The sequence below is a fragment of the Talpa europaea genome (genome assembly GCF_964194135.1).
Source record: "Talpa europaea genome assembly, chromosome: X".
Lineage (NCBI taxonomy): Eukaryota > Metazoa > Chordata > Mammalia > Eulipotyphla > Talpidae > Talpa > Talpa europaea.
This window is the reverse complement of record NC_140081.1, coordinates 94,497,049-94,523,815: the sequence shown is the minus strand read 5'-3', so window position 1 is coordinate 94,523,815 and position 26,767 is coordinate 94,497,049. Positions and strand designations below refer to the sequence as shown.

General features: G+C 48.8%; 1 protein-coding gene across 1 annotated transcript in view; it reads left to right on the top strand.

Annotated features, from left to right (window-relative positions):
• GABRA3 (gamma-aminobutyric acid type A receptor subunit alpha3) overlaps positions 1-26,767 on the top strand; it is a gene marked incomplete at both ends in the record, with an annotated part of 65,072 nt that overhangs the window by 19,550 nt on the left and 18,755 nt on the right. Inside the window, 3 exons of the mRNA XM_084258449.1 lie at positions 10,427-10,647; positions 19,088-19,170; positions 24,842-24,985. Of these exons, the coding sequence (XP_084114575.1) occupies positions 10,427-10,647; positions 19,088-19,170; positions 24,842-24,985 (448 nt within the window). The remainder of the gene's footprint in view (positions 1-10,426; positions 10,648-19,087; positions 19,171-24,841; positions 24,986-26,767) is intronic.

Below are 26,767 nucleotides of genomic sequence, written 5' to 3'. Positions count from 1 at the left end.
TGAGACGCCAGGCTGCCAGGCCAAGTAGGTGAAAATGAGGGCTGCCGGGACTCCTGGCGCGCTTCCGGTCCAACAGGGAACTTTGGCCCAGGGTACTTTCCTAGGGAAATAGAAACAGTCTTTTGTTTGCAAATACCTCTTTTTTTAAATGCATTGCCTGTATGTTTTGTATGGTTTTAGGTCTTATATCCAAGGTTTTAATGCATTTAGAATTAATTATTGCATATAGTGTTAAAGATGTGGTTTGTTTTTCTTTCGCATGTAGCTGTCCAGGTTTGCCAGCACCATTTGTTGAAGAGGCTTTTCTTTCTTCATTTCATGTTCTTGGCTCCCTTGTCAGAGATTAGTTGCCCGTACGTACATCAGCTTATTTCTGGACTCTGCCGCCTATTCCAGTGGCTGTGTGTTTTTTGGTTTTGTTTTTTGTTCACATACCATACTGTTTTTGATTACTGTTGCTTTGTAGTATGATTTGAAGTCAAGGAACAAGGTACTTCCATTTGTCTTTTCTCTTAGATTTGTTTTGGCTATTTGGGGCTTTTTGTGAATCCATATAAAGTTTAGAATTGTTTGTTGTATTTCCTAGAAAAATGTCATTGAATTTTGGTAAGGATTGTGTTGAATCTATAAATTGCTTTTGGTAATGTAGCAGTTTTAACAGTGCTTATTCTTACACCACATGAGCGTGGGATAGCTTTCCATTACTTTGTTCTTCTTCAAAGGAAATTATCTGTAGGCCAGTACCCTGATGCAGTCAATGGGCTGATGACATTTCCATGAGCATTAGTTGATTTCTGGTTGTGTGTAAGGGAGAGGTTTATCAAAAGTTCCCTGCTCTACCATATCATGGGTGGAGTCTCCCCTAACTGTCTAGCTTAATGAAAAAATAAAATGCAGGCTTGGAAAATGAGAAACCATAAAAGACATAATCACAATTCTTTTTGTTTTTCTAAAAGACCAAATATACCTTTCTTGTTTCTATAAACTCTGGTGGAATAGGATTCTATGTGACATCCATTTTTTTAAAAAATAATTAAATCAGCCTGCCTTTGGGTCAGTCACACTAGAGAGACTCCATCATCGTGTGTACACATGCCTACAGGATTGACGGATGTTATCTGGTAGGTAGTAAAATGTTGTGGCAATTTTCCAGCGTATATCCCAAAGTAAAATAGATGGGAGATATTGGTGTTCTTGTATAACAAATGGATAAAAGGAATTTTCCTGAGAGAAGATTTGTTCTTGAAATATTTTCCTTTAAACAAATGTAAATTTAGAAATGAGATATAATTATAAAAGAAGCTTAAGAATGTCTAAGGTGATATTTTTTCTTTTAAATTATATAAGTACCATTAAGTTTAAATGTTGACACTCATTATAAAAAATGCTGTTAAATCGTATGTAAATGGTTAAACACTGATAGCTACAATGCAGATTGCACTTAAAATATATATATAGGGCAGAAAAATATCTTGTTTGCTACCCTGTTTATAAATTTCAACTGATTTCATATCACTTACACAATATGGACTTTGAGAAACACCCATCACCGTGCAGTTGCAATGGGGATGCTTTCCTGCAAACTGAGAAATATTTTAACAAGAGATCTCATGCACCAGCTCAGCCTCAGATGCTGTAGCAATGGCCTCAAATGGTCTTCTCCATGAACACATGTGGAATTTGGTTGTAGAAAAGGTATGAAAAGTTCTGGAATAACGAAAACTGATCAGAAGTGCATGACAAAGCACATAACATTTTTTAATACCCCTTAGCAGGTAGGGCTCAGGTTACAGTCCCTGTTTCTGGAAGTGGCACAGGGGGCACATTGAAGCCGGTGGCCTAGGGCACAGGCGGACTGGAGGTGGGGCTCCATCTTCCCTCTCTTCAGAGGTAGACTCGGTGGTGTAGCAGAGTCAGCCTCTTGGGAAATAGATTGTTTAAAAATAAAGACACAGAGTCACGTGACAAGCATAGCCTGCTTGACACAGAATCAGCGCGTGGCCCGTGAAGAGGGGCTGGTGGTGGGTGATGATGACGGTAACCAAAACCCGGGTCAGAGGAATTTTTAGAGGAAATATGAAACCTTATCACAGACGGTCTGCAAGCCAGGGCTCACAGCTCTCAGGTGCAAGTGGAAAGTGTACCCGCTGGGAAGGGAGGAGGAAGGCTTATGAAGGTAACAAGTGCCAAATGAAGCCTCGTCCTGAATTGGTTGCAGTTTTATCCAAACCACAGCTCAGCAGCGCCCACTGGTCTCCATTATGTGGGTGATTGGGCACTTTACAGATTCTGAGTGGGCACCTGCAGGGAGCGGTTGTAGTTTTTCGGAGAGCAGAGCTGTGAACCCAGCCCCAGGTTCTGGCCTGGTTTTTTTGCTCCGTTTCACTTTGGTTGCTGTGAACGGTTCCGAGTCCAGTTTCATAATGCTCGGGTTCTGGCGTTTTCCTTCAGCATTTGATTGAACATCAGAGGGAACCAATGCTAGTAGGCTACAAATCTCAGGAAACTTAAAATTAAAGCAACCAAGTTTAGTGGTTTTGGTTTTTTTTTTTTCTTTGTTTTTTATTGTTGTCAATTTTATTGCTGCCGGGGCCTTACATGCTGGATTCCTGCCCCCACGTTCACTGTCAAAATATGTGTTGAAAATTTATAATTGAAAAAGTGTAGCGAAAGTATAATTTCAAAAAGGAAGCATCTGTTCTAACATAATTTTTTTTTAAAAAAACAAAGTTGCTTGAAAACAAAATTATAAGAAGAAGAAAACTCATCATTCATTCAGACTGGCCTCAAAAGGTCCAATCTGATTTTACATGGGCGTTGAGTATTTTTATAATCCCAGACAGCGAATCAAGAAATAGTGATTTTTGGGCCTCCCTGGTGGCGCAGTGGTTGAGCGCTGGGTTGCGAAGCTGCCCGTGGCCTCTTCGGCGCCGGTTCCATCCCTGGCTGCTCCCCGGCCACCGGAGGAGGGTCCCACATGACGCGCAGACCTCTCCTGCCGCCCGCTGCTCCCCTCAGCAGTGTACCTCGGTCCTTCTGCCTGTTCTGCTCCCCGCTCTGGCTCTGGTGAATTCCCTCACCCTCCCGCGCTTCTGACTGTACCCAGTGCTTGTATAAACAAAACAAACAAACAAATAAATAAATAAAAAACATGCCTCTATTAAAAAAAAAAAGAAATAGTGATTTTTGTTAATCACATTTGCTTTGAGTTACACTTAATACGCTGTGTTCGTCTGGCCTCTTCTACTTAATTTTCCCACCACCATCTCTTATACCCCTCTGACCCTTTCTTCCTCCCCCTCCTTCTTAACCTCAGAAACCTCTCTTTGTTCATATCCATTCATTTGTATAAATATTTGGCTTGATTGCGTCATCTACTACGTAACTATTCGATATCCGTCCTTATTCTGACTTGTCTCACCGCGCCGCCCTTGATGTACGCGGTCGCCAGCTGCTCATCTTGCAGAGCTGGTTTTCTGTGCTTAGTTGTAATCTGGTGGTGACTGTGTGGGAAGCCAACAGCCACCTTCCTTTGTAACCATCTTCCCAGAGTCCAAATCATAAGTAATTTTACATGTTTCTTGCAAGCGAGTGTTGATACCCCCTGGGAAGTTGTCTTTTCTTGTCAGACACACGAGTGAGAGCACCAGAACAAGGGCGCCCTATTGTAAGGGTGGCGTGTGGAGTTATAATCGATGGCAAGGAAATGGGGCATGGATACAAGAGAGATGAAGATGTATGGTGAGGACAGAAGCCAGGACATAGTATAGGATGGTGTAAACTATGCTCTCTTTTACTAGACCCTCTGGAAAGAAACCTCCAGTTTGGACAACTTCCTGTTATAGTAACAGAAGTATTGCAGGAATCATTTGCAGGAGACTAAATGTTTCTGCAGTGATGGTCATGGAGAAAGAAGGGAATTGTTCAGACCTGCACTAAGGTCTGCGGTGGCTCCCCATACAACACATTGTTTTTTCTCTTTGGGACCTAGGGAGGAACCTCCCCAGATGTCCTCAGTGGTTGGTGTGTAGTTCCTTGAGACTGCAGGGAGTAGGACATGGCATCATGTCTGAAATAATTAAGCCTTGGCCGGGTTTCTTCTAAGGAGATTTAGGGACAGTGTCTGGTTTTAGTGATTCTAAATTAAAGGGGTAAAAAAATTGGAACTCTTAGGCTAACAAGTTATAGTCAAATATTTGCATAATCAAAATGTTAGGATTTAGTGCAGTTAACAGGTGGATAATCAATCTCTAAAGGTAACAAAATTAAAATGTAATATCTAGAAAGGTACATATATAATTTCTTTTTATAATTTTCTTTAATTTTATTAAAGATAGCAATGGAAAAAAATTAACCAGTTGGCAAAATAGGTCTAAATGTAATGAACTTGTCCTGCTACTTATAAACACAGTAATATTAACAATATGGACGCCTTTAAATCTGTTTTGTTATTGGTCATTCAATTTTACATGTAATATTTATACAAAGACAACAGAGTTTTATTCTCATGAAAATAAGAATATTCACTAAGCTTTTCTGAATTCAAGAGGGGTTAGATAGAGACAAAAAATATTTCACTTTTGTTTACAAGGGTTTACTTTATTAAGTTGTAAGTCTTAAATAATTTAAGAGAAAGGGTCTTTTTAAATCTAGTTTAATTTTATGCTCTTAAAATTATCAGAGACTTGTATTTTAGAGTTCTTATCGTGGGCTTGCGTCCATGTTATAGCTTTTTCTGAAGATAAAATGGATTCGTAAAAAGTCAGGGTGAAACAGAGAGCACAAATGACAAAAGACTGATAATGTGTATAGTTGTAATAAGAGATTGTTATTGACAAGGAATTTGGTTAATTTTGTGCCATACAATATAATTAGAATTATAAGTAGTGGTATTTTAGAATATATCAGACTTTCAAGAGGTTTATATGATTTTAGAACACCTATGTTAGTACTGCATTTTATGTAAGTACAAATATTTAATATTGTGTTTTATTTGATAGTATTTTTTTATGCAGTCTGACATAGCAAATAAATCTGATGTTTACTATCGCTCCTTTTATAATAGAAAGAGGAAATCTTATGTTGTTCCAGGGATGGTCTGGAAAAGAATGTTTCATAATAAGTGAAAAAGACTTTATTTAGAGTTTGTTTTGAGGAAGTGTCATAAGTATTATTTTTTAAAACACTTAACTAAGATTACACATGGTTATGAAACAATATTTAAGCAAAGTGAGAAAGTTTTTAAGGTATATAAACTGTAACTATATATTGCTGCATATATAGTTATATGTAACTTTAAATAGTTCTGAGTGAACTTAGCTACTAATATTGACAAGGTTAGGTTTAGTTAACTAAATACCTGGGGATAAAGATAATATGATGTATAAAATTGTGTTTTTTGGCAATCATTAAGACAAAGGAAATCCTTTCATAATGTCTTATCAAGAATACGTTAACATTGAAGAAAACACTGTCCTTTTTACTGAGACTAGTTAAAAATACACATTAAAGAAATTTATTGCAACCTTAGTTTGCGCACACATAATTTTTTTAAGGCTTCTATTTCATAATCTTGTGTCATTTCTTATGTTTATGTAGCTTTTTTTCAGATTTTTTACTGGAGTAGTTATTTTACTTGGAGTTCATTTTCTTTGTGAAAGGAAAATGTATGCCTTTTGTGTTATTTCTTATTGGAAATAATTTTTTTATTTTGATTACGTTGGATATACATTTATTTTCCTTTATCCTTAATAAAAATGGGATGCTTATGTTTTCTTATGGAAAACATTTTTCGTACAAAGATGTTTCATTTTTATTAACTCTATATTAGAATTTTTAACCGTCAGGACCCTCCGTTTTCCAGTGAAAAGAGAGTAAATAATAGGGATGGGGACTTGCAAACATGGCGCCTGCCCCGAGCGGTCCAGGTGGTCCAGGCGTGTCTCCAGCTCCTCCCCACCCCGGCAGGTCAGATTTCAGGCCTGAGGGGACAGTTTTGTCCGCTGGTTAGGAGACGTCAAGCTGCTCATTAGCTCCTGCATTTCCATGCATTGTCTAGCTTTGTTTTTCTGAATGTGCACATAGGTGAAGTAGTTTCGGATTTCCACCGGTCCTGCTTTTGAGCAGTGGGGTTAGTGCTTAGCTCGAGTCCTTTTTGTGCGGAGATGAAACCAGTCACGCCATAAGGGTTTCGTGGTTTGTTTTTTTCGTATTTATTTCCGTATATATTTTACGTCATTATTCATGTTTGTGTACAGTTTGCTTTGTCCTTTCAGATGTAGCGCCTGGAAAATAAATCGGACATGGGGGGGGGAGGGAGCGGGGGCGGGGGAGGACGAGGTGCTATGGCGACGGCTTGTGGCCGAGGGTCGTGGGTTTGGGAGACAAAGGCGTGGGGAACTAGAAGGTGGTTGATCGGCCCGAAGGACCGATCGCAGGGGCAGCCATTGTGACACGCGAGTGGAGGAGCTCCCCTTGTGAGTGTCCTCGCCACTGTCTGCGTGGGCGACCCCTGTGCCTGGACGGAAGCACTTTGATTTTATCTCTGAGAATTGGCAGAATAAACGTGTGCCGCGTCACTGGAATCGTGGGGGTCCTGGCGAAGCCGGGCTCTGCGAGGCGCCTCGCGAGTGTCCTTCTAGCCCTTCCCTGGGCCTGATGTCCAGCAGGAGTGTGCGGGCGTCAGAGAGGGCGGGCGTCGGCGGCACGGATACCCCGCGCGGCTGCCCAACCATTTCGTTTTGAGTCCCATTACGTCATGAGCGTTATTCTGGTTTTGGGGGTCCTCAAGGGGTGGGGAGGCGATGACGTGTCCTTTCTGGGCTCCATGGCCGCCGTTCCCCGCGCGACTCCCTGCCTGAGCCCCTCGCCCACCACCAGGGGGGCTGTTGTCGCAGCAGCGGGAGTGGGCAGTTGGTCCGCGCTCGCCTCTGCTGCTCACGGCTCCGCGGCAAGCAGGTGCTCCTGCCGCCAGCGCGGCTGCGACATCCCCGGAGAGCCCACGAAGCGCGGGTGGCCGGGACAGAGCAGCGGCGACCGGCGCAGGGTGGCACCCCGTCTTCCCTGAGTGCTGCGGCGGGCAGCGGGGAGTCGTGCGCTGGAAAGGCTGCCGCAAGGCTCCGCGTGCCGGGTGCCGCCTCCGCACCGTCGGGATCCGGGCGGCTGTCCCTGCTGCCCGGGGCGGCGTCTCTGCACGGCGCGCAGCGGATGCCATGTTGCCCAACGGCGCAGTCCCCCGGCTCCTGCGACTTTGGGGACCCCCAGCGCCTGCCGTTCACCCGCGAGGGCGACGACGCCTCCTTTTTCTGTGACGACGCCCGTGGACTCTGCACAAGTGGCTGCCCACGGACGCCCGTGGCTCTCGGGCGGCGGCTCGCGTGGCCCGTCTTGCTGCTGGTTCCCGCCCCGCCGCGTCCCGCCCGCACCCCAGTCTCCGGCTCCGTGCGTTTAGGAAACGGCTGCGGCCGACGTGGGCGCGGAGCCCTTCCCTGCGCTGCTCGTCCCGGGCGTCGGCCGTGGGAGACACCGCCGCGAGCACTTGGCACGCGCTTTGTGCTGCACGCCGCGGACCGCCTCGCGCACGCCCGGCCTCGCCGCTGATCCGTCTTCAGCTTTTTGAAGGTAAATCCTCCCGCTTTCGTGGCGCGCGCGGGTCTCCCTCGCCCCAGCCGCCCGCGGGCGGTCGCCGCCCTCTGAGCCGCAGCGACCAGGAGCATCTTTCCCTCCCGCATCTCCTCGGCTCGGCTGGCCGTTCACTCAGCCCCTGCGCTCGCCTAGGTCGTAAACGGGGGAGCAGCAGCGGCTTCTGTGATTAGGAAAAGGCACAAGCTCAGGCCGTCCCGCCCTCGCTCGCCGCCCCTCCCCGCGCCCGGGCCTTTTGCCGCCTGCGGGAAGCGGAGGAGGCGCACAGGGCAGGGGGGGGGGCCGCTGCTGCCGCTGGACCGCAGGTCTGCTCGGGCCGTTCAGAAGACTCGACCGGGCCTTTCTGGGGCTTAGGCCCCACCGTTTCCTCCTTTTGGAACATCCCTAAAGAAGTACGACATGTTAGAAGTCTGGATGATCCATCAGCCCCTTTGTCGTGGGAACAGCTCCCTGCAGCCACTGCCAAGTCTCACTGCTGAGGGCCCACGGCTCTAGCGCGGGCTGTGGCATATGCGCCTCCGTCACCTGCCAACTTCACCGCAGGAGCTGCACTCCTCCCTCGGAACCTGTCAGACAGCAGTCTCCAGTCAGGAATCAAAGCTTTGTCTCACATGTGCTGCAGGGTCAGTGGCTGCCAGGCTTTTGCACCGAGCTGCCTGTCCTGGATACGAGCCACCTGTCGCTTGACTCCCATACCAAGCTGACAGGAGCTCGGCTCTCGGCTTGTGCAGAACGCTCTAGCTCCCGCTTTTGGTGCAGCTGACTTCACCCTGAAATTCACCGGTCAAGCGCCTTTGCCCCGGACCCTGCCAAAGTTGAATCCCTTTTGTTTGCCCCTTCTCAGCCTGCTTGGATCCCAGTCCTGTGTGGTCAGGAGCACTGAGCACTTTCAGTCTCTGACACCAAGCCAGACGTCCTTTTCTAAGACCTGCGCGTCATCTCTGCCCACGGTGGGAAATGTTTTAAGTTCCTTTCCCAGGAGGCAGACTTATGCTTATGATCTGGAAGATTTAATTTAAATTCCTCACGAAACAACAAAATTCATTTGTCAGTTTAGATGCAGCCACCCATGCAGACTATACTGAGCTCCATTTGTAAGCAAGCAATTGATCGCATTTCTAGAATGGTCAACTCAAAATCAGGTTGCTTTTAACCAAAGATCATGGCTTACTGTGAACCAAATAATTACGATGTGATTTGCCCCAGTAGTTTTGACTATGTAGAGAAAAAGATATTTAAAGATGGGTACTCATCACCTACATTTTTTTTTCCTTTTCCCTCCCTAATTATTTTTTCATTGAATTTTTTAAAAGATGTAATTTATTTATTTATACAAGCACTGGGTACAGTCAGAAGCGCGGGAGGGTGAGAGAATTCACCAGAGCCAGAGCAGGGAGCAGAACAGGCAGACTGACGCAATACACTGCTGAGGGGAGCAGCGGGCGGCAGGAGAGGTCTGCACACCATGTGGGACCCTTGCTGGTGGTAGGGGATCGAACCCGCACTGCAGAGGCCACGGGCAGCTTCGCAGCACGGCGCTCAACCGCTGCGCCACCAGGGAGGCCCATCACTCACATTTTTTAAAAGACTTAAAAATTTTCCCATCTTTTCATATTTTTAAAAAAAATTAAAGCTACAGATGAACGGAACCCCATTCCTCTGCCTCCCTCCCTGGCTTAGCCACAACCTGAATTTGCTTTTCTTCCTTGTTACTTCCACGCATATCGTCTAGACTTACAGCTGAGCCGTGCCCACCACAGGCAGCACCAGATAGCTGACGGCTCCGGCCTCATTGTACAGAGGGGGGCTCTTCTGGTGGCCGGCACCTGACACGGTTCCGTGCGAGACTCCCCTATTGTTTCTACCTGAAATTTTTCAGTGGACTCCCAGGGCCCTCCTGTGAGTGCGCTGTGCTGGTCCACCAGGTGTGGGGAAGCGCCTGGGCCTGCTCTGGACCTTCCGTCCTCTCTGCGACTCTCTTCCTTCCAGGGCTCCCAGCGCCAACTTTCTCTCTTGTTTTTCCTCTCCAGCCCCAACTTTCTTGATTATTTGCCACCTTGAGCCATTAATGGTGGTAGGTATCTGCCTTGGAAATTCTAGCTTTGGGGCTCACCTTCAGTGAAGAAAAGCCACAAACTCAGTGGTTGCTGTCGTCTTCCAAGCATAAGCTTTCAAGTGTCTGTGTGCTTTCAGCTGCCCTCCAGTGCTTTCAGATAGTCTGCTCCCCCATAGGCACACACACTGAAAATTTTATAATTCATAGCTTCAGGAAGGCATATGCAGATAATTTAGTCTGCGCTTACCCAAAGCTCAAACATTGAGTGTTTCTTTCATTGTCATGTGATTTATTAAGGCTAATAAAGTTACATCAGGCATGAAGGCTTGAATGAAACATGTCTGGAAACTTCAGGTTTTGGTTTGCTGCTGATGGACAGATGGCTCTTGGACGCTCACCTGGGACGTTAGGTGGAGACCAGGGGTTGCTTCTGACCCGAGACCCGCTGTAAGAGCAGGGCGCTCTTGCTGCCAGCCTGGGTGATATGCAGGCCAGTATTGACAGCGATGTCCCTAAGCAGATTTCCTTCAGAAGTGTTGTCTGCACTTGCCCCACAGCATGACTTTTCAGTCATAATCGTTCACTGTCCTCACCAGCCACCGCCACTGATGCCTGCTGCTCAGCACGTTCTCTGCACCACAGGGGAGAGTGCAGGGTAACTGATACTGGCTAAAGGCTCAGTGGATCCTCCTTGCAACTCAAGTCTTGTTCTCTCTCTTTTGTTCTCAGGAGTACACCATCGATGTATTTTTCCGACAGACGTGGCACGATGAAAGGCTGAAATTTGATGGGCCCATGAAGATCCTGCCCCTGAACAATCTCTTGGCTAGTAAGATCTGGACCCCTGATACCTTCTTCCACAATGGCAAGAAATCGGTGGCCCATAACATGACCACACCCAACAAGCTGCTCAGACTGGTGGACAATGGAACCCTCCTGTACACAATGAGGTCAGAGAATGGGCACCCCCCACTCATACCCCCCGCGCGTCAATCATATACCAGGGGTAGGACTAGGCTTGAAAGCAGCATGTTTGAAGATAGCACTGGAAATTCTGTCAAGTTTAAGGTTTCCTCAGGTTTCTTCCCTTATCAGTTATTTCTGGCTTTATGGCATGATGATCAGAAAGAGGGCTGGGTGTCATCCCAATGTTCGGAAGTTTACTGATCATTGCCTAGTGACCCCACGTGTGGTCTGTTCTGTGTCCTTGTGTCCTCGCACTTGGGAAACAAATGCATACGCTGCAGTCCTGGGAGGAGTGTCCCATAGATGTGCTGATGAAGGCTACTGGCCTAACTCCTCATTTAAAGCTGTTGTTTGCTTACTTCTTCTCTGTGCCTGGTTGTAACTGGAGCACCAAGTCACCTAGTAGTATTGTGCTGTTCTCACTCTCTTTCATTATATTAATGATTGCTTTACACCACTGGGTGCTCTAGCATTGGTGCATATATACTATGCGCCATTTCTTTTTGTTGTGGTCCTTAATCCTACTGTACTGTCAATGTCTCTCTCATTACGTTTTAAGCGGCAATCTGTTTTATCTGACAGAAGTATAACTGCTGCTGATTTTTTTGTCATTTGCTGGTTGGATTGTCTTTCAGCCTTTAAGTCTGTGCTTGTCTTTGGTACTAAGAAGAGTCTCCTATAAACAAGAGAGTTGGAGTTTGTTTTGTGATCTATGTAGCCACGCGGTACCTTTTAATTAGTAAGTTCAAGCCACTTTTGTTTCAGTCGATTATTGAGACATAGTCACTGCCGCGTTTTGCTTTTGTTTTTGTTTTAGTTTGAGAAGCTTGTAGATTACCAAGGGATAGAAGCGGAATAGGAGACGGATATACACATCTTAAGATGAGGGAGGGATGCAGGCGAGAGCTGTAGCATGTACTGTTATCGGCACGCGGGCCAGCCGTGTGAACGGAGGTGGCCATTTCACTGCCACCAGGGCAGAAGGGAGACGGAAGCTATACAGGAGGCGAGCAAGAGGGACAATAAGGACGTGTTAATGAGCATGTTGGCACTGCTGCTTCAGGGGTTCTTGTTCACCTCCTTTGGGGCATGTGGTGTGGGTCTGTGACTTTCCTGGGCTGCCACCAGCGTGTGGGCATACCGTGCACTGCTTCTGACAGAAGATGGGCAACTTTTAAGAGCCAGCCTGTGATTTGCCACGTTGCTTTCTCCTGGCCATAGTGACCGTCGTTATCCAGCCTGTTGGACATGACGCAGAGCAGAGGCCACCCCACAGCCGAGGCTGTCAGACGTGTAAGGAGAGAAATCAACCTTTGTGATTTTAGTACACTGAGGCTTTAGAATTGTTTGTTGCTGCATATTAATTATCGCATTTTGACTCATAGAGCAAAGGTGTAAGAGGTTTCAGAAAGATGAGCGTCACCAATCATCATAACACCAATAAAAGCATATGGAGGCTAGTAATTACCGTCAATATGGTATTCCCGGTGCTGGCGCCATTACCATCATCTTGCGTTTATGATCTTCAGGACAGTTGGGTAGGGTCGGTACTGTTGTTCCCGCTGGACGCATGAGGCGAATGAGACACAGTGCGTGAGGGCCTGTTCCAGGGGCATCTGAGCTCCGAGTGGGCGAGCAGGCTCCTGTGTCCGCGCTAGTCACTGTTAGTTACACGTTCTTCTGGAATTGCTGCCTGCGAAGGGGCGAGACAATAACATGTAATGTTAAAAGTATGTGCTAGGTTTGGTAGCGTGAATGCTGTGTTTCCCAGAGTGGTGAGTACAATGGGGAGTTTTCAGGAGTTGGCCTGGAGGTGGTAGAAATGGTCAACCAGAAAATACTCCTACCCAGTGGCGCAGCAGGTTGAGTGCAGCGCTGTGGAGCTGTCCGCAGCCTCTGTTGCACAGGTCCAGGCCGGGGAGATTCCCACATGGCGCGACAGACCTCTCCTGTCTCGCCCGCTGCTCCCCTCGGCAGTGTGTTTCGTCAGTCTGTCTGTTCTGTTTCCCGCTCTGGCTCTGGTGAATCCTCTCACCCTCCCGCGCCTCTGGCCTGTACCCCAGCTCTTGTATAAATAAATCAATCTGTAAACAAAATGAAAGGAAGGGTATATAATAGGTATATAAGCGACATTCTTATGCCTTTGCTCTTAGTTAAAATGTGTTAAATTAATATGTAGCAACAAACAATTCTAAAACCTCAGTGTACTAAAATCACAAAGGTTGATTTCTCTCCTCACATGTCTGGCAGTCTCGGCTGCGGGGAGGCGCTCTGCTCTGCATCATCTTCAACAAGGCAGACATTGTTGAACCTCGGGGGTTAAAGAAATAGCTGTTTATTCTTTTAATGGCGAGACTGGCATGTATTTACGAGGTGACGGGAAGGGGCTAGTAGAAAAACATAGATGGAAGTTACAATAGGAATAATATTTGGCTGACATGAAGTTCCCAGAGAAAACCATGATGGGATGGTATGAAGCTCTAGTAAAAGCCGCACTTGTAAAGAGGTTAGGTGTGAGTGTTAAGAAGGAGGCAGAGAGGACAGAGCAGAGCAGCAGTATGCGTGGCTACGACGTATGGTGGGGAAGGTGGTGAGAATAGAGCAACAGTGGAGGAACAGGCAGAGGAGAGACGTGTTTATAATACAGTGCTTAAAAGAGAAGAGTTTGACAAGGTGATCCGAGTGTACACTCTGGTGGGGAAAAGAATGGAGTGGCGTAGACGTGACCGAGCAGAGGATTATGGGATGAGGTGGTTGAGGGGTGGAGTAATGAGACGGGTGGGTAAAAGGCGGCGTGAACATGGAAGCACAGATGGGCGGGAGAGAGAGTGCAGGGCAGGAAAGGAAATGAACACAGCAGAGACTGAGAGCAGCAGAGGAGAAAGATGAGAGGGTGAACGCGGAGCAGGGGTGACGGAGAAACTGAGTAACAGTAAGAGGGAAAGAGCAGAGGATGGTCGGTGTCTGGGAGGAGAGCAGAAGGGACGGGAGAGAGGAGAGTGGCGGGCGGAATGTGGAACTGTGAAGTGGGCGCATGACAGACAGAGGAGGCAGCATCTGAAGACTGCAGGGTCAGTCCCCCAGAAATGGCCAACGGATGGGCCCTTATTCTAGTCAGAAGTGAACGTGACACAGGCCTTTGATAAGCTGCGGTGTGAGCGGGACACCCTGGTGCTGGTTCTGAAGCACAGAACAGAGGAGGTGCGGGGTTCAGAGGCAAGAAGCAGGGGTTCCCTTACACCATGCTGTGTCACCTTCCACCCAGGCAGGTTGATCCAGGGAGGCCTGGGCTCCACGCTGAAAAGCATAGCCTGGTTCTGTATGTGACCCCAAATTTATTCATCTCGTGACCTTTTGCAAGACAAATGATCTGCTTTCTCATCCCGATAACAATGTGGCTGCTGTCTGTCTTGCAGACATGAGAAAAGTGCAAATTGGATAAGGTCTAAAAAAACACTTAGGATTTTTCAGCAGCAGTTCTTGTGCAGCATTCCTATTATCTGGAGCCTTGGAAATCTCATGTGGACTCCATGGGAAAACTGTCGCTTCGTCGAAGAATCTGCCCAAGGGTGCATACCTGTTAACTAGGGCAGCACAGAACAAAGCCTTGCCTGGCCCGGCTCGGCACCTCAGGACAACCATAAAAATGCGGCCAAGCTCATTACCTGCTGCAGCGGAGGCCGCACTCGCGCCGACGCCAGAAGGAGCGAGCCCGGCTCAGGCCCACGTTTATGAACTCTTCTTGTTTTCACACGTGGACATATAGGAACTTCATTTCTACTAGTGACGTCTTATTTAGTGATAAAGGTGTGTGAGCATCTCCAGTGTATCATCCTCCCTACGTCTGAGCTATGGCTGCGTAGCTGGTGCCGCAGCAGAGAACACTCCGGAGCACTGGGCAGGAGGTGCACGCGCCGCCTGAGCTTAGCTGGGCTTTCTCCTGTTGGAAACACTCGTTCAGCACATTTGTGAGCGTTTGTTATGTTTGAAGCCTTAGATGCCATCTTGAGTAGCTTGTCCAAGACTGGGGATGTTGTGGGGGCGGAAGGGAGGGCCACGGGGAAGGCGCAGCAAGCAGGTGTGCAGGCTGAGTCCCGCCGTCTCCATCTGAAGGCGATCTGGAGCTGGGGTCCTCCAGGACACAGTAGCTGTGACTCTCCCTTTCCAAAGCAGCCCCCGCTCAGCCTGCAGAGCCCTTCCCACAAAATCAATCCTTTGCCGAAAGACATGTTTTAGGCTGCAGATTTTTCTCCCTGGCAGTGAGGCCACATTCACAATCATAACCAGTCCTGTGCAGAAAACAGACACACAGATGCCGATAATCCTATGTTGTATTAAAACATGATTAAAGGGGAAAATGAGGCGACAGAAACAAAGTATCTCCCTTGACGGACAGTCTCCTTTTGGAGAACTGCAAGTGGGGTAGGAAGCAGGAGGCGTTTATTAAATAAAGAACAAACAAGAGCAAAATGGAAAATACTGGCTGGCTGGGGCCACAAAGACAACCTTATCTGGGTTGAGAAGGTGCAGAGAGGCCTTGGCATTTAGGGGTTGGGCAGAGGATCACGGAATACCAAAGTCACCCAGGTTTGGGCTTGTTGATCTGCCAGCACAGGCAGGAGCAGCTCCATGTAGGATCTAGAAAGTTATCCTGACAGCGCTCAAGACTAAGGTATTTATTCAGAGCGCTGGGATTTCTGTGAGCTGGAGAACTCTTTAGGCCTGTAGGGTGCTCTCCCAAGCATCGTGGCAGATGTGCTGTTTGAGCAAGGACCTGAAGGGAATCTGCACACATGAAGAAGAAAAGCCATTGCGGGCAGCGGAGAGAGACAGTGTGGCACAGAGAACACGCAGCAGTTTGGTTCAGTCACAAGGATTTGCAGAGAGCTGCAGAGTGGGGGTGTGAGAGTCAGAAAATGAGGTCGGAGCCGCTCGCCTGTAAAACTTAGATGCATGCTAAGTGCTGGTCTTAAGTGGGGTGCCACGACCTTTCTAGCGCCCTGACATTTGCCTGTGGCTCCAGGATTTCCTGGGCGGCTTCAGACAGCTGGGGTCCTGGAGACTTCCGATTTGCTGGTGGGTCTTTTAAGTGACTCACCCTCTACTGGTAATGGCTAGGAACGATTTACTCTTTCCTTTTCACCATAAATCCTGGATCCTGCTCTTTACCCCACAATTAAAGAAACAGGCTGTCTGGTCCCTCAGCCACTCCTCAAGTGGAGTCTTTCCCTCGGGTTTTTAAAGATAACATTCCTCAGAGTGCAGACCAGATTGTTCTGCTTCTGAAAGGCCTAGACACCTGTTGCCCGCGGTGGGCCTCACGAAGTCCAGGGACCCTCATCTTCTGAATCTCAGCGGCTCCTTCCCGCACCCCTAGGTGTGTTGTGCACACACTGGAGAGCACTGGGCAGCGGGTGCACCTCCTCGATCAAATTTAGACCTCTGTTCATTAAGGCTAGTTAGTTCAAGAGCTTTTTTTCCTCTAGAAATGTTTTTCCTACCTTATGCCCCTACTTAAAAAAATTGTTATTATAAATGCAAACATCTGAAAAGAATCGGCTGCTTTCCTGTGGGATGGTTGTTAAAAAGCCAGTGATTTATTTTCATTTTCAAATTTTTACTCTTTCATTGAGGTATAGCTTTTGGGCCTGTATTTTAAGGAGCACAGACGTCACCTAGCGCCACGACAGCCCAGGCAGGGAAGCTGCGGTAAGGAGGGAGAAGGGCAAAGACATGAGAAAGCGGTTTGTCTTGCTCAGACTTGAGGACCACGGCTTCGTTTCCAGAAGGATCGCTTTCCCTGGCAAATAGGCACTGAAGACAAAGATATGGCAGCTTGTGGGTTGAGAGATTGTTCTCACTGGGTTACCAGAAAGTTCTAAAATTGCCCAGCCCTGTATCACAGATGTCAACACTGGATGTTGTGTGGCCGCTACACAAAACCAAAAGTCGTGTCAGCGGATCGTGTAGTGAGAATGGCCTGATCGGTGTGTTCATCTCGAAAATGCTGTTAGATGTGTCCTGTGGGGGCGAGACAGAGGCACCAAGTAACCGCCCCTCATGTGTCTCGCTTCGAAGGAGCGGAGGAGGAACTGCTCGCGCTCAGGAGCCAGGGCTCCTGCGGCACCGACACTGAGGCCTCGTCTTCAACCGCGGCCGCGCCCCCCTTGCCTCAAGGCCTCCCCCTTAGGGTTGCGGTGCACTTGCCGCACCTTCCCGTGCGGAAGGTGCTTGTCTGGCCTCAGCTCCGTCTCAGGGCCCCACCGCCTGCCTGTCTCAGAGGCTCGCAGAGCCAGTGTGTGGGCCTCCGCCTGCGGCCTCCCGCAGATGCCCCGGGCCAGCGCCCGTGCCTTGGGAGCAGCCAGGGCCCCCTTGTCGCCAGGACCGTCCTGAGGGGCAGAGGCGCCTGGGTCCCCGGGTCTACGGTGGGAGTCCCCTTTGCTCCCTGCCTTCCGGGGCTCCTGTGCAGACTAGAAACACGCAACGGGGAGAGGGGCGGTGGCGCTGAGGCCTCATTTCCCTTCCTACCCTGCCCCCTGGCCCCCTGGTCCCGGGGCCTTTGGTAAAAAAGAATAATGAAGGGGTGTTTTGAAAACAGGGCCTGGAGAGCAGATCTCGCGCGACACCATCCCCTCCCCGTCGTCGGAGCAGGAGGCAGCTTTGGTTCCTGGCATCGGCCGTGGCGAAGGCTGTCCGGCCCACACATGGCCCCGGTGCCTTGTGCCGCAGACGCGCCCGACGGGGTCGGGGAGGCGCCGCGAGGTGCTGGGGGCGGGGAGCACGAAGCGAGGGCAGCAGGACCGGGGAGGCCGAGGGCATTAGGGCGTGCTGAAGAGCCAGCGAAGAGCAGAGGGTGATTTGGCTGGTGAAGCGCTCGGTCTCCAAACACCTGCCCTCTCCTCTCCGCTCTGTGATTAGGTGGGCTGGGCCGGAGGACGGGGGCCGGTAGGCGAGCTGTGATGCAGCAGCTCCCTGCCGCACGGGGAGTCGGCACCTTCTGCAGCTGGCTTCGCTGATCTATTTCTGTGGCCTTATGTGCGGTGTCCCCGGGACTGCCCGGTAGACACGAAGCGAAGTCCCCTTGGCATCGCTCATGACGGGCGGTATCTCGGAGATGCTAATGTAAGTGCGGAGAAGGAACAGTTTTCTTTATTAAACCCTCATGGACTCTTTTAAGTATCTAGCACAAGAAGCAGCTTTCTCGGCGAGACGCATTTCTCTTGCATCAAAATCTTTGAGCCAGGAAACCCCCTTTCTGTCTGAGGAATAAGCGAAGGGTTGGCAGATACTCAGGGTGATTTGGGAATTGAGCCTTTGTCTGCGACATGTGGGTGATTTTACAGATTCTGAGGGATTTGTTAGAGCTTCAAGGCCACGGTGGCGTCTGGTTCCAGCCTCTTACTGTTAGGCGGGGGAGGGGTGGAGTGCTGAAGAGAAGAGAGGGATGATCTCCTCAGGGACGCCCTTGCTTTGGAGGGGTGGAGGGCTGAAGAGAAGAGAGGGATGATCTCCTCAGGGACGCCCTTGCTTTGGGGCTTGCTGCGTCCCAGCGTGGACTCGCTCCCCCGCGCCTGAGCACTGGCTATGCGAGGCGCCACTGGGGCCAGGGTGGAGACGTGGCCGCGTCGCATCCCAAGGGCCCTGCGGGGCTGGGTCTGCCACAAAGACAAGGGGCAGGGTAGCCAGAAGGATCATCAGAGCCAGACTCCTGCCAGCTCTGTGCTCTTGCTGTGTGGGCTCCCATTTTACAGAAAGGCTCTTACTTAGCCCAAGAAAGTTCAGGCTGAAAAGATTTTCAGAGCAATCCGACGGGCAGCCTTGAAGTAGCATGTCAGGCAGACTGACGCAGGGCATGAGTTCACGGGCATGGCGAATCGGTCCCCATACCTGTCCATTTCGGGGCCCCCATGGTCTCCCTGACATGTCCCTGTTTTACAGAGCATGAGCTCCTCAGGCTTGGCCTTTGAGGTTTTTGATGTCCCCCAGTGCCTTTGTGATTTTTCTGACCCTTGCTGGCGGGGGGTTGTACGCGCACGTGTGTGCACCCGGAGCCGCTCCCTTCAGAGCCGTGGCCGCAACTGTGCGGCCGCCTGTCACACCCATTCATTCTCGGGGCAGAGATGTCTCCTGCGCTTGGCTCCTCTCCAGTGCAGTCTTTAGATTGGTTACCTCACATGCCAGCCTGCGGAGGATTATTCCAGAAGTAATTACACTGCTGTGAATCAGGCCCGGTGTTCCAGGCTGTGAGCAGGAGAGCGAAGGGAGCTCAGCGCAGGCCAGTGAGTCCTGCGCTCGCGGCATGAAGCGGCCGCCTCGGCTGTCTGGGCCAGCCCTTGTGTTCGCACAGACTTGGAACTCAGGTTTGTGCTTCATGCCATCCGTGCCTTTTGGCTGACGTGCATGTCCCCTTCTGCTTCCGCGCAGGCTGACCATCCATGCCGAGTGCCCCATGCACCTGGAGGATTTCCCTATGGATGTCCACGCCTGCCCGCTCAAGTTTGGAAGCTGTATGTATCTCCTCCCGTCCGGGTTGTCTGACCCCCTTCCAAGCGAAACGGGTTGGCCTGTTCCATCTCCTGGTCATTTGTGAAGCTCAGGCCTTTCATCGGGTCCGGGAGGGGCCGGGGCAGGGGCCTGAGGAGCACTAGCTGAGCACGAGGAGGGACTTGGCCTTTTACACTGTTACCTTCTAGACACCAAACCTTACTTTACCGTTTCACACTAATTTCTCTATCATTGCCTGGAAACGTGGACATCTGCTTCCTGAAGTATGCAGAAGAGAGACAAGGCAGAACTGAGCTGGTACAGTGGTGGCTCGCTAAGGACCGGGCTGCCAGCACAGTGCGGATCCGGTCTGTGGAAGCCTCTTCCCTGCTTCCTCATTCGCGTCTGTGCAGCACTCTGTGGCGAACGGCAGACAGGCAGAAACTGGAGGTTTTCTCATTTTGACAGAATATTGCCTTTCTGGCCGTCGTAAATCTGACAGAGAATGAGTAGATACATAGCCCGTTTCCAAATGTATTAGACAAATCAAAATTGAACAGAATTTGAGTGAGTTTCGGACTCTTAAGAATTTCCGAGTAAGTTGCATAAAGGGAGTCATCACAGCAATATATCAAGGGCTGTGCAGATCACGTCTAAATTAGATTGAGCTCGGTATTTTGAAGTAGAAAGTGCATTTGAAAGAAGAATTACGCGTGACAGATTTTTTTCAATCACTGTCAAATATTTACAGATTGTCTCCTGCACGCCAGGTTCTGCCCTAGGAGACTGGAGGCATCCATGCATAAAACACAGCCCCTGCCTTTGTGGCGCTTACATTATAGAGTGATGGTGAAAGATGAAATAAACAGTGGATATAAAAGTGAAGTATAAAGTACGTTATAAAGGGAGGCGCGCCCTGGCAAGATGGAGGACGGGAAAGTGCTGCAGGTGGAGGGTGGGGGTGGCCACTGAAATTAAAATAGGGTGATCGCTGTAGGCCGCTTTTAAAAAGTGACATTGGGGCAGACATTTTCAAGAGGTAAAGGGGTTAACAGCGCAGCTGGGGAATCACCGCCAGGTGGTGAAGCGCCAGAGGTAAACTCCGAGTCAGAGAACGTCAGAGAGGCCAGGAGGGGCAAGATCAAAAGGAGGGGACCAGGTCCTGGGGGTTCTGTGAGGTGCTCACGGGCTTTCACTTTTATTTATTCTGAGGGAAAATGGGGAGTGATTGGAATATTTTGAACAAAATAATTACACTATCTGACTTCTGTTTTAAAAGAATCTATAAAAGTGTGAAAAATGTCAGGATGAGAAAAATAGCACTAAGTTCAGTTAAGCGGTTGTGGCAAGAGTTTAGATGAAAGATAATAGCTCAGCTCGGAGCGATTGAGGCGAAGGTGATTCTGGGCGGATTGTGAAGGGCGACCCAAAAGTGCCCTCCGGGGAATCAGACGCAGCATGTTAGACAAAGAGAGGAGTCAAGGACACTTGCGGACATTCCTCCCGGGCATGTCCTCTGAGATGACACGGGCGTTCCTCTCACTCTGCTCACAGTTGTTTGTGGGCAAACAGTTTGCGCTTCACGAATAGCAGGAAAACCCAGAACGATCGAGGCGACAAGGATTGAAGAGACACAAATTCTGGAAAGGGGGCAGAACCTCCATAGATGAATTTGTGCCCCGTGACTTCTTCATTCCTGATGGTACTTACACATTGTGCCGTGGATGTCAACTTAGAATTCAGCTGTGGCCCCAGGTGTAGCACTGCTGGGTGCTAGGGGGGAAATAGCAGTAGTTGGATGACCGCACAGAGCTAACATGATAAAAGCAGAGATCTAGAAGATATCAAACTCTTGGCTGATACTGCTCTCAGTGCAACTGCTGAATTTTGAATTGCACAGATCATAAAGCTAAAAACCAAATACAAGAGTCTTTGAAAAGTAGAGCTTGCTTTCCTGCAGTCTCCCAGTGCTATTAAAAACAAAAAACAGCAGATATTCTGGACTCCCAATAGAAGCCCCAGTCATCTTTCTCCAAACTCTAACTGAAGGTTCCCAAAAACCTGAGGCGTGTTACCCAAGTCAAGATGACTGATTCTCGGTCTCCTCATTCTGCAGAAGTCTGAAGATTTTGTAATGACAAAAAGATCCATCTGGAAGATACAATTATAGAAATCTACGCACCTAATTACAAAACGCTAAAATACATGAGGCAAAACTAACAACTGAAAGGAGAAATCTACGATTCCACAATAATAGTGTAGCTTTCGATACTCCATTTTCAATTGAACAACTAGACAGAAAGTCAACATAGAAATGGAAGATTGAACAATACTATGCAAACACACTGTGCTCCAGCAAACAGCAGAAAACACATTAGTCTCAAGTGCACTTAGAACAGAAGCAGAGAAAGAAATTAAATGACTAAAAGCACGAAAGACTTTTCGTACCTCCCCGCTGACCTCACTGAAATAAACAGGATTGTACAGAAATACCATGAGCACTTGTATGTCAACAAATTAGATGGCTGAACGAAATGGGAAAATTCCCAGAAATGTACACACTACTAAAATTAAGGGGGAAATAAAAATGTTTATTGGCCCTATAACAAGAGATTAAACAGTAATTTAATAACTTCCCACAAAGAAAAGCACAGGCCCAGAATTTACCCTTCCATGCTAGAAATATTTACAGAGGAATTAATCTTCACAGCATCTGGAAAAATATAAAAGAGGAGGTAACATTTCTTAATCAGGACAGTCTTACTCTGATACCAGAACCAGAGACCATAAGGAAAGAAAGCCACAAATATCCTTTATGGATATAGACCCCAAAAACATCAACAGAATATGAGCAAACTCAATTAAGCAACTTATACGTGGGCTTTATCTTTAAATGGGACTGAGCCCAGAAACATAGGTGACTTAATACCCAAAATTCAGTGAGTGCAACAAAGCATATTGTTGTCAAAGAAATTATGCCATTGCTGCTGTGGGCCCAGTGACTTTGCTAAAGCACTCAGTGTTTATTGGCCACATCCATGACTAGAATGTGCTGAGCTTTTGGTTCTAATATTCAGGGTTGTCTGCTCCAGCTATTCAGCTTAAGAGATCCTACAAGAAAATCCTTTTGGGGGGCCTCCCTAGTGGTGCAGGTGATTGAGTGCAGCACTGTGAAGCTATCCGCAGCCTCTGCAGTGCGGGTTTGATTCCCAGCCTGCCAGGGAGAAACCCACATGGCGTGGCAGACCTCTCCTGTCTCGCCCGCTGCTCCCCTCAGCAGTGTATTTCGTCAGTCTGCCTGTTCTGTTCCCCACTCTGTCTCTGGTGAATCCTCTCACCCTCCCGCGCATCTGGCCTATACCCTGGTTCTTGTATAAATGAATAAATTAAACACTTTTATTTTATGACATTAGACTATCTGACCACATCAGGCAACCACCTGGGGCTGAGTAGTGGCTGTCCCTTGTGATGGCCATATACTTGCCCACTCCTGAAAGTTCTATCACCTTCCACGCTCTCCCTGAAAACAGAATCCAGTGTCAGTTGTCATTACTCAGCTTGCTTGCACTCTTGTTTTAATATAGTAGAATTAAGAACACACTGGATTCAGAGGAAAGTGACATAGTTGTACCATTAGCGATCAAAATTAGAAATAAACTGAGAAGAGTGTTTCCTAAGAGAAGTGAAGACAGTGTGTGCACCTTCAGTGTGCATACAAAGATGCCATCTGTGGAAAAAATAAAACAGCAGCAATATGCAATGTGTTATAAAAACTATAATTGATATTAAAAGGTGTGCTATGAATATCTTAATAAACATAACAACAGACTGAAGGTACAGCAGGTTTGGGGTCTGAACGTAGACCCTAGTGTTGTGCTGGAAATGTAGTTCTGCATCAAACAACAAACCTTCCTGGGCAGCAGAATGTCTCCGAGACGTCACATTTATAGAACACCTATTGATCACAGCAGAAATTATGTTGAATTGGAACTCTTGTCTGTGTGATGAAGAAATGACTGAGCTCTTCTGCACTGTTGGTGGGAGTGCAAACTGGTCCAACCACTATGGAGAGCTGTGTGGAGATTTCTGGACCTACTAAACATAGAGCTTCCAAAGGATCCAGCAATTCCACTCCTAGGTATTTACCCAAAGAACACAGAAACATCAATTCCAAAGAACACCTGCACCCCTATGTTTATAGCAGCACTATTTACAATAGCTAAGCTTTGGAAACAGCCCAAATGCCCAAAAATAGATGACTGGATCAAGAAGATGTGGTACATATACACCATGGAATATTACTCAGCTTTCAAAAAAGATAAACACATGCCATTTGCAGCAACATGGATGGCGCTGGAAGGGATCATGCTCAGTGAAATAAGCCAGAAAGAAAAAGAAAAATACCGGATGGTCTCACTCATAGCAGGAATCTAGAAAACTTAAATAAGGGACCAGGAAAATGAATAACTATAAGAAAGTGACAATCGAAATCAACACAAACTATGAACCAGAGACTCTTTTTGGGGGGTGGGAGGCGGGAGGGGAGGGATTGGGGTCAGAATGGGGGGATTGCAATTGTATGGGGAATATAAAAATAAAATTTAGTAATTAAAAAAGATATAAAAAAATAAAAAGACTGTTTAGCTAAACCAAAAATAAATAAATAAATAAAGTAAATAGCAATTACAGTTTATTTTTCAAAAAAAAAATGACTGAGATCACATACAGCACATATTATGTGGAGAAGTTAGATTTATTGTGGCATTTTTTCCTCAGCTCATGAGAGCCCAGGTATAAAACATAGCATGATTTTAAAGAACATTTTGATGTGAGTGAAGACCTTCTTAGCATCGTGCCCATTACAAGCAATCAGGAAATGTACTGGAAAAAGCTCCTGGGAAGCCGAACATGAGCAGATCCCTCAGAACGTGTGTTTATGTCAGACGCTTGTGAAATGTTCGTTCCAACCTGGAAGGTTTTGTAGAGAAATGGAATTTATCTTAGTTCATTGGTAGAGTCGCTAAGGATTATTTGTTTTATGCAAAAGTTAAAAATTGAGCATATTTTGGACATGAATAGCTGACACCGCCACTGACTTGAAGTGCAGACGGCTCAGAGCTTGGATGAAGCCGGCAAGGGGAGCTGAAATGGGAGCTCAGCTGCCCTGGATGAGAGTGGGCGTCTGGGTTAGTGCCAGATGCTCACCCCAAGGAGAAATCCCCCTGTGCAGAGCCAGTGATGTCTGGGGGGGGGAAGCAACACTCTTCTTTTGAGCCACTGAGTGCCATTCACCCCACCTTCTCCCTTAGCATTTCCCTTACCCTCCACCTGTGAGAACAATGTGCACGGAAGTGTCTGCTTGCTACTGGGACTCCAGAGACCTGACAGTAACACCTGGTGCAGCAGACGAGGTGGCAGGTTTCTCGTTGGCAAATCAAAGGGGTAATTAATTTGTAAAGGAAATTGCAATCTATTCATTATGACTATTTTTAATTTTGAAATTTTTCATTTTTAAATTAAAAGTTACCCCCAGTGTTTGTTTGTAACCTGATCTCACATGCTCTGTCAGCATTTAGTAAAGAACATTTTAGTACATTTCTGGCTATTTATTTTTCTTACAGCAAGCCTGGGGCTGGTGTCAAGGATGCTCATGTTCCTTTCCCCTCACCTTGTCTTGACGCTTTCGTGCTGCAGATGCCTACACAACGGCCGAAGTGGTTTATTCTTGGACTCTCGGGAAGAACAAGTCCGTGGAGGTGGCGCAGGACGGCTCTCGCCTGAATCAGTACGACCTGCTGGGCCACGTCGTTGGGACCGAAATCATCCGCTCGAGCACAGGTAATTCTTTCCGCGGCGTTTCGACGCCAGCGCAGCCACCGGTCCGTGTTCTCACGTAGGCTCCTCGGGGCGGCGCGGCGCGGCACGCGAGCAGCGTCTGTGCGGACCGTGTGTGCAGTGATGGGGTGCTCGGGGGGTGTGCGGGGCCCGCAGGGGTGCCAGGTGGGGGACGAGGCTCCGATTCCCACGGCCCGGGTCAGGCCCGCCTGGGCCGCCGCCTTCCCACCCCCTGAGCGTGTCGGGGGGGGGGGGGGGAGGCTGGGGGTAGAGAGGGGACCCCGGCCCTGAGCCTCCGCGGCAACCGTCCCCGCGGCAAGCCCCGCCCCCAGCCCCGCCCCCACCCGGGCTGTCGGCCCCTCCTGCCCAGAGCACCCGCGCCTGCCGCTGCGCCTGCGAGCGTGTCCCCACCGGGCGGCACCACCGGAGCCACGGCCCAGGCCGCCACCGCCAGGTGCGCGAAGCAGGGTCACCTGTTGCCCGGTGGCCTCGCGTCCGCTGCCATGACCGGGACCGGGTGAGTTTGTCCGCTTTGAAAGAGCCGCGCGCGCAGAGCCTGGCCCGGCGCGTGGACAGCGCGTGTCCGGGAAGGCCGCCGTGGGGCCCCGTCGCCGTCCTGTGCTTCAGCTTCTTCCCGGCCCGTCGTTTCCCAGGCAGTCCTCCGTGCGCGCCCCCCGCCCCCGGGCTTTCTGTTGTTTAACGATTCTTTTTTGTTTTTTAAACATTTATTTATCTTTACGTACAACCGCTGGGGCACAGGCCAGAGGTGCGGGGGGAGGGGGTGAGAGGACTCCCCAGAGACAGAGCGGGGAGCAGAACAGGCGGATCCACCGAGGTCCACTGCTGAGGGGAGCCGCGGGGCGTCAGGAGAGGTCTCCTGCGCCGTGTGGGGAGCTCCCTGGCTGGGGGTCGAACTCGTGCTGCAGAGGCTTTTAATACTCATGACAGCTTATCACGTTCACTGGCGGGACGGGGGGCGCTCCCCCCAAGTGTCCCTCTCTCTGCTTGCAAACACCGAGACCCCGCGGCCCCCCGCCCCATGCCACCAGCTTTTCATTGTTTCCTTTCCCTGACTAGTGACGGCTGCTGAGGTTTTGTGTCTTTCCATAGCCCGGTACTGAAAAGACGAACAGAATAAGAATTTCCACTCACTGCCCTTTTCTTCATTGTGCCCTGTGTGGCCTTTTCTTTGCTTCCTTCCCTTGCTGTCTGCAGGCTCTGTTCACCGACATCTTTAGGGACCTTTTTAAAAAACATTTTCTTTTGTGTATTTTCTGCTTTGCGGTGACCGTCACGTCCAGGCATAACATCCTATGTGCACGATGTTCCACCTTGATAACCATGTTACTTTTCTCAGAGCCCCACACTCTACCTGCTTGCCCCCCCCCAAATCCTTCCTGTCTCCCTTTCCATCTCTCTCTCCCCTGAACTCCCTCTTGTAGCTCTAGTTTACTAGTCTTCCATCCTTCCCTCTTGCTTCACAGGTGATTGACCAACTGCTTTTATGCCACCTTTACCTTTTCCAGTGAGGTGTTTACTTGTTTCCTGTTATTAGTCACTGTCTGTCCAGTTGAGAAGCATCACGAACGTTTCTTCCCGAGCCGGCACAGTGGTGGGGAAGTCCTTTAGCGTTTGCTTTCCCAGGAAGATGTAGCTCTCTCCTTCAGCTCTGAGCCACAGCCTTGCCAAGCAAACCCCTGCTGGTTGGCAGTTGTTTCTGTTCAGCACTTCTGGCCTGCAAATTTTCTTTTGGAAAAAAGCTACTGAGTTTCCCTTCCATGAAAC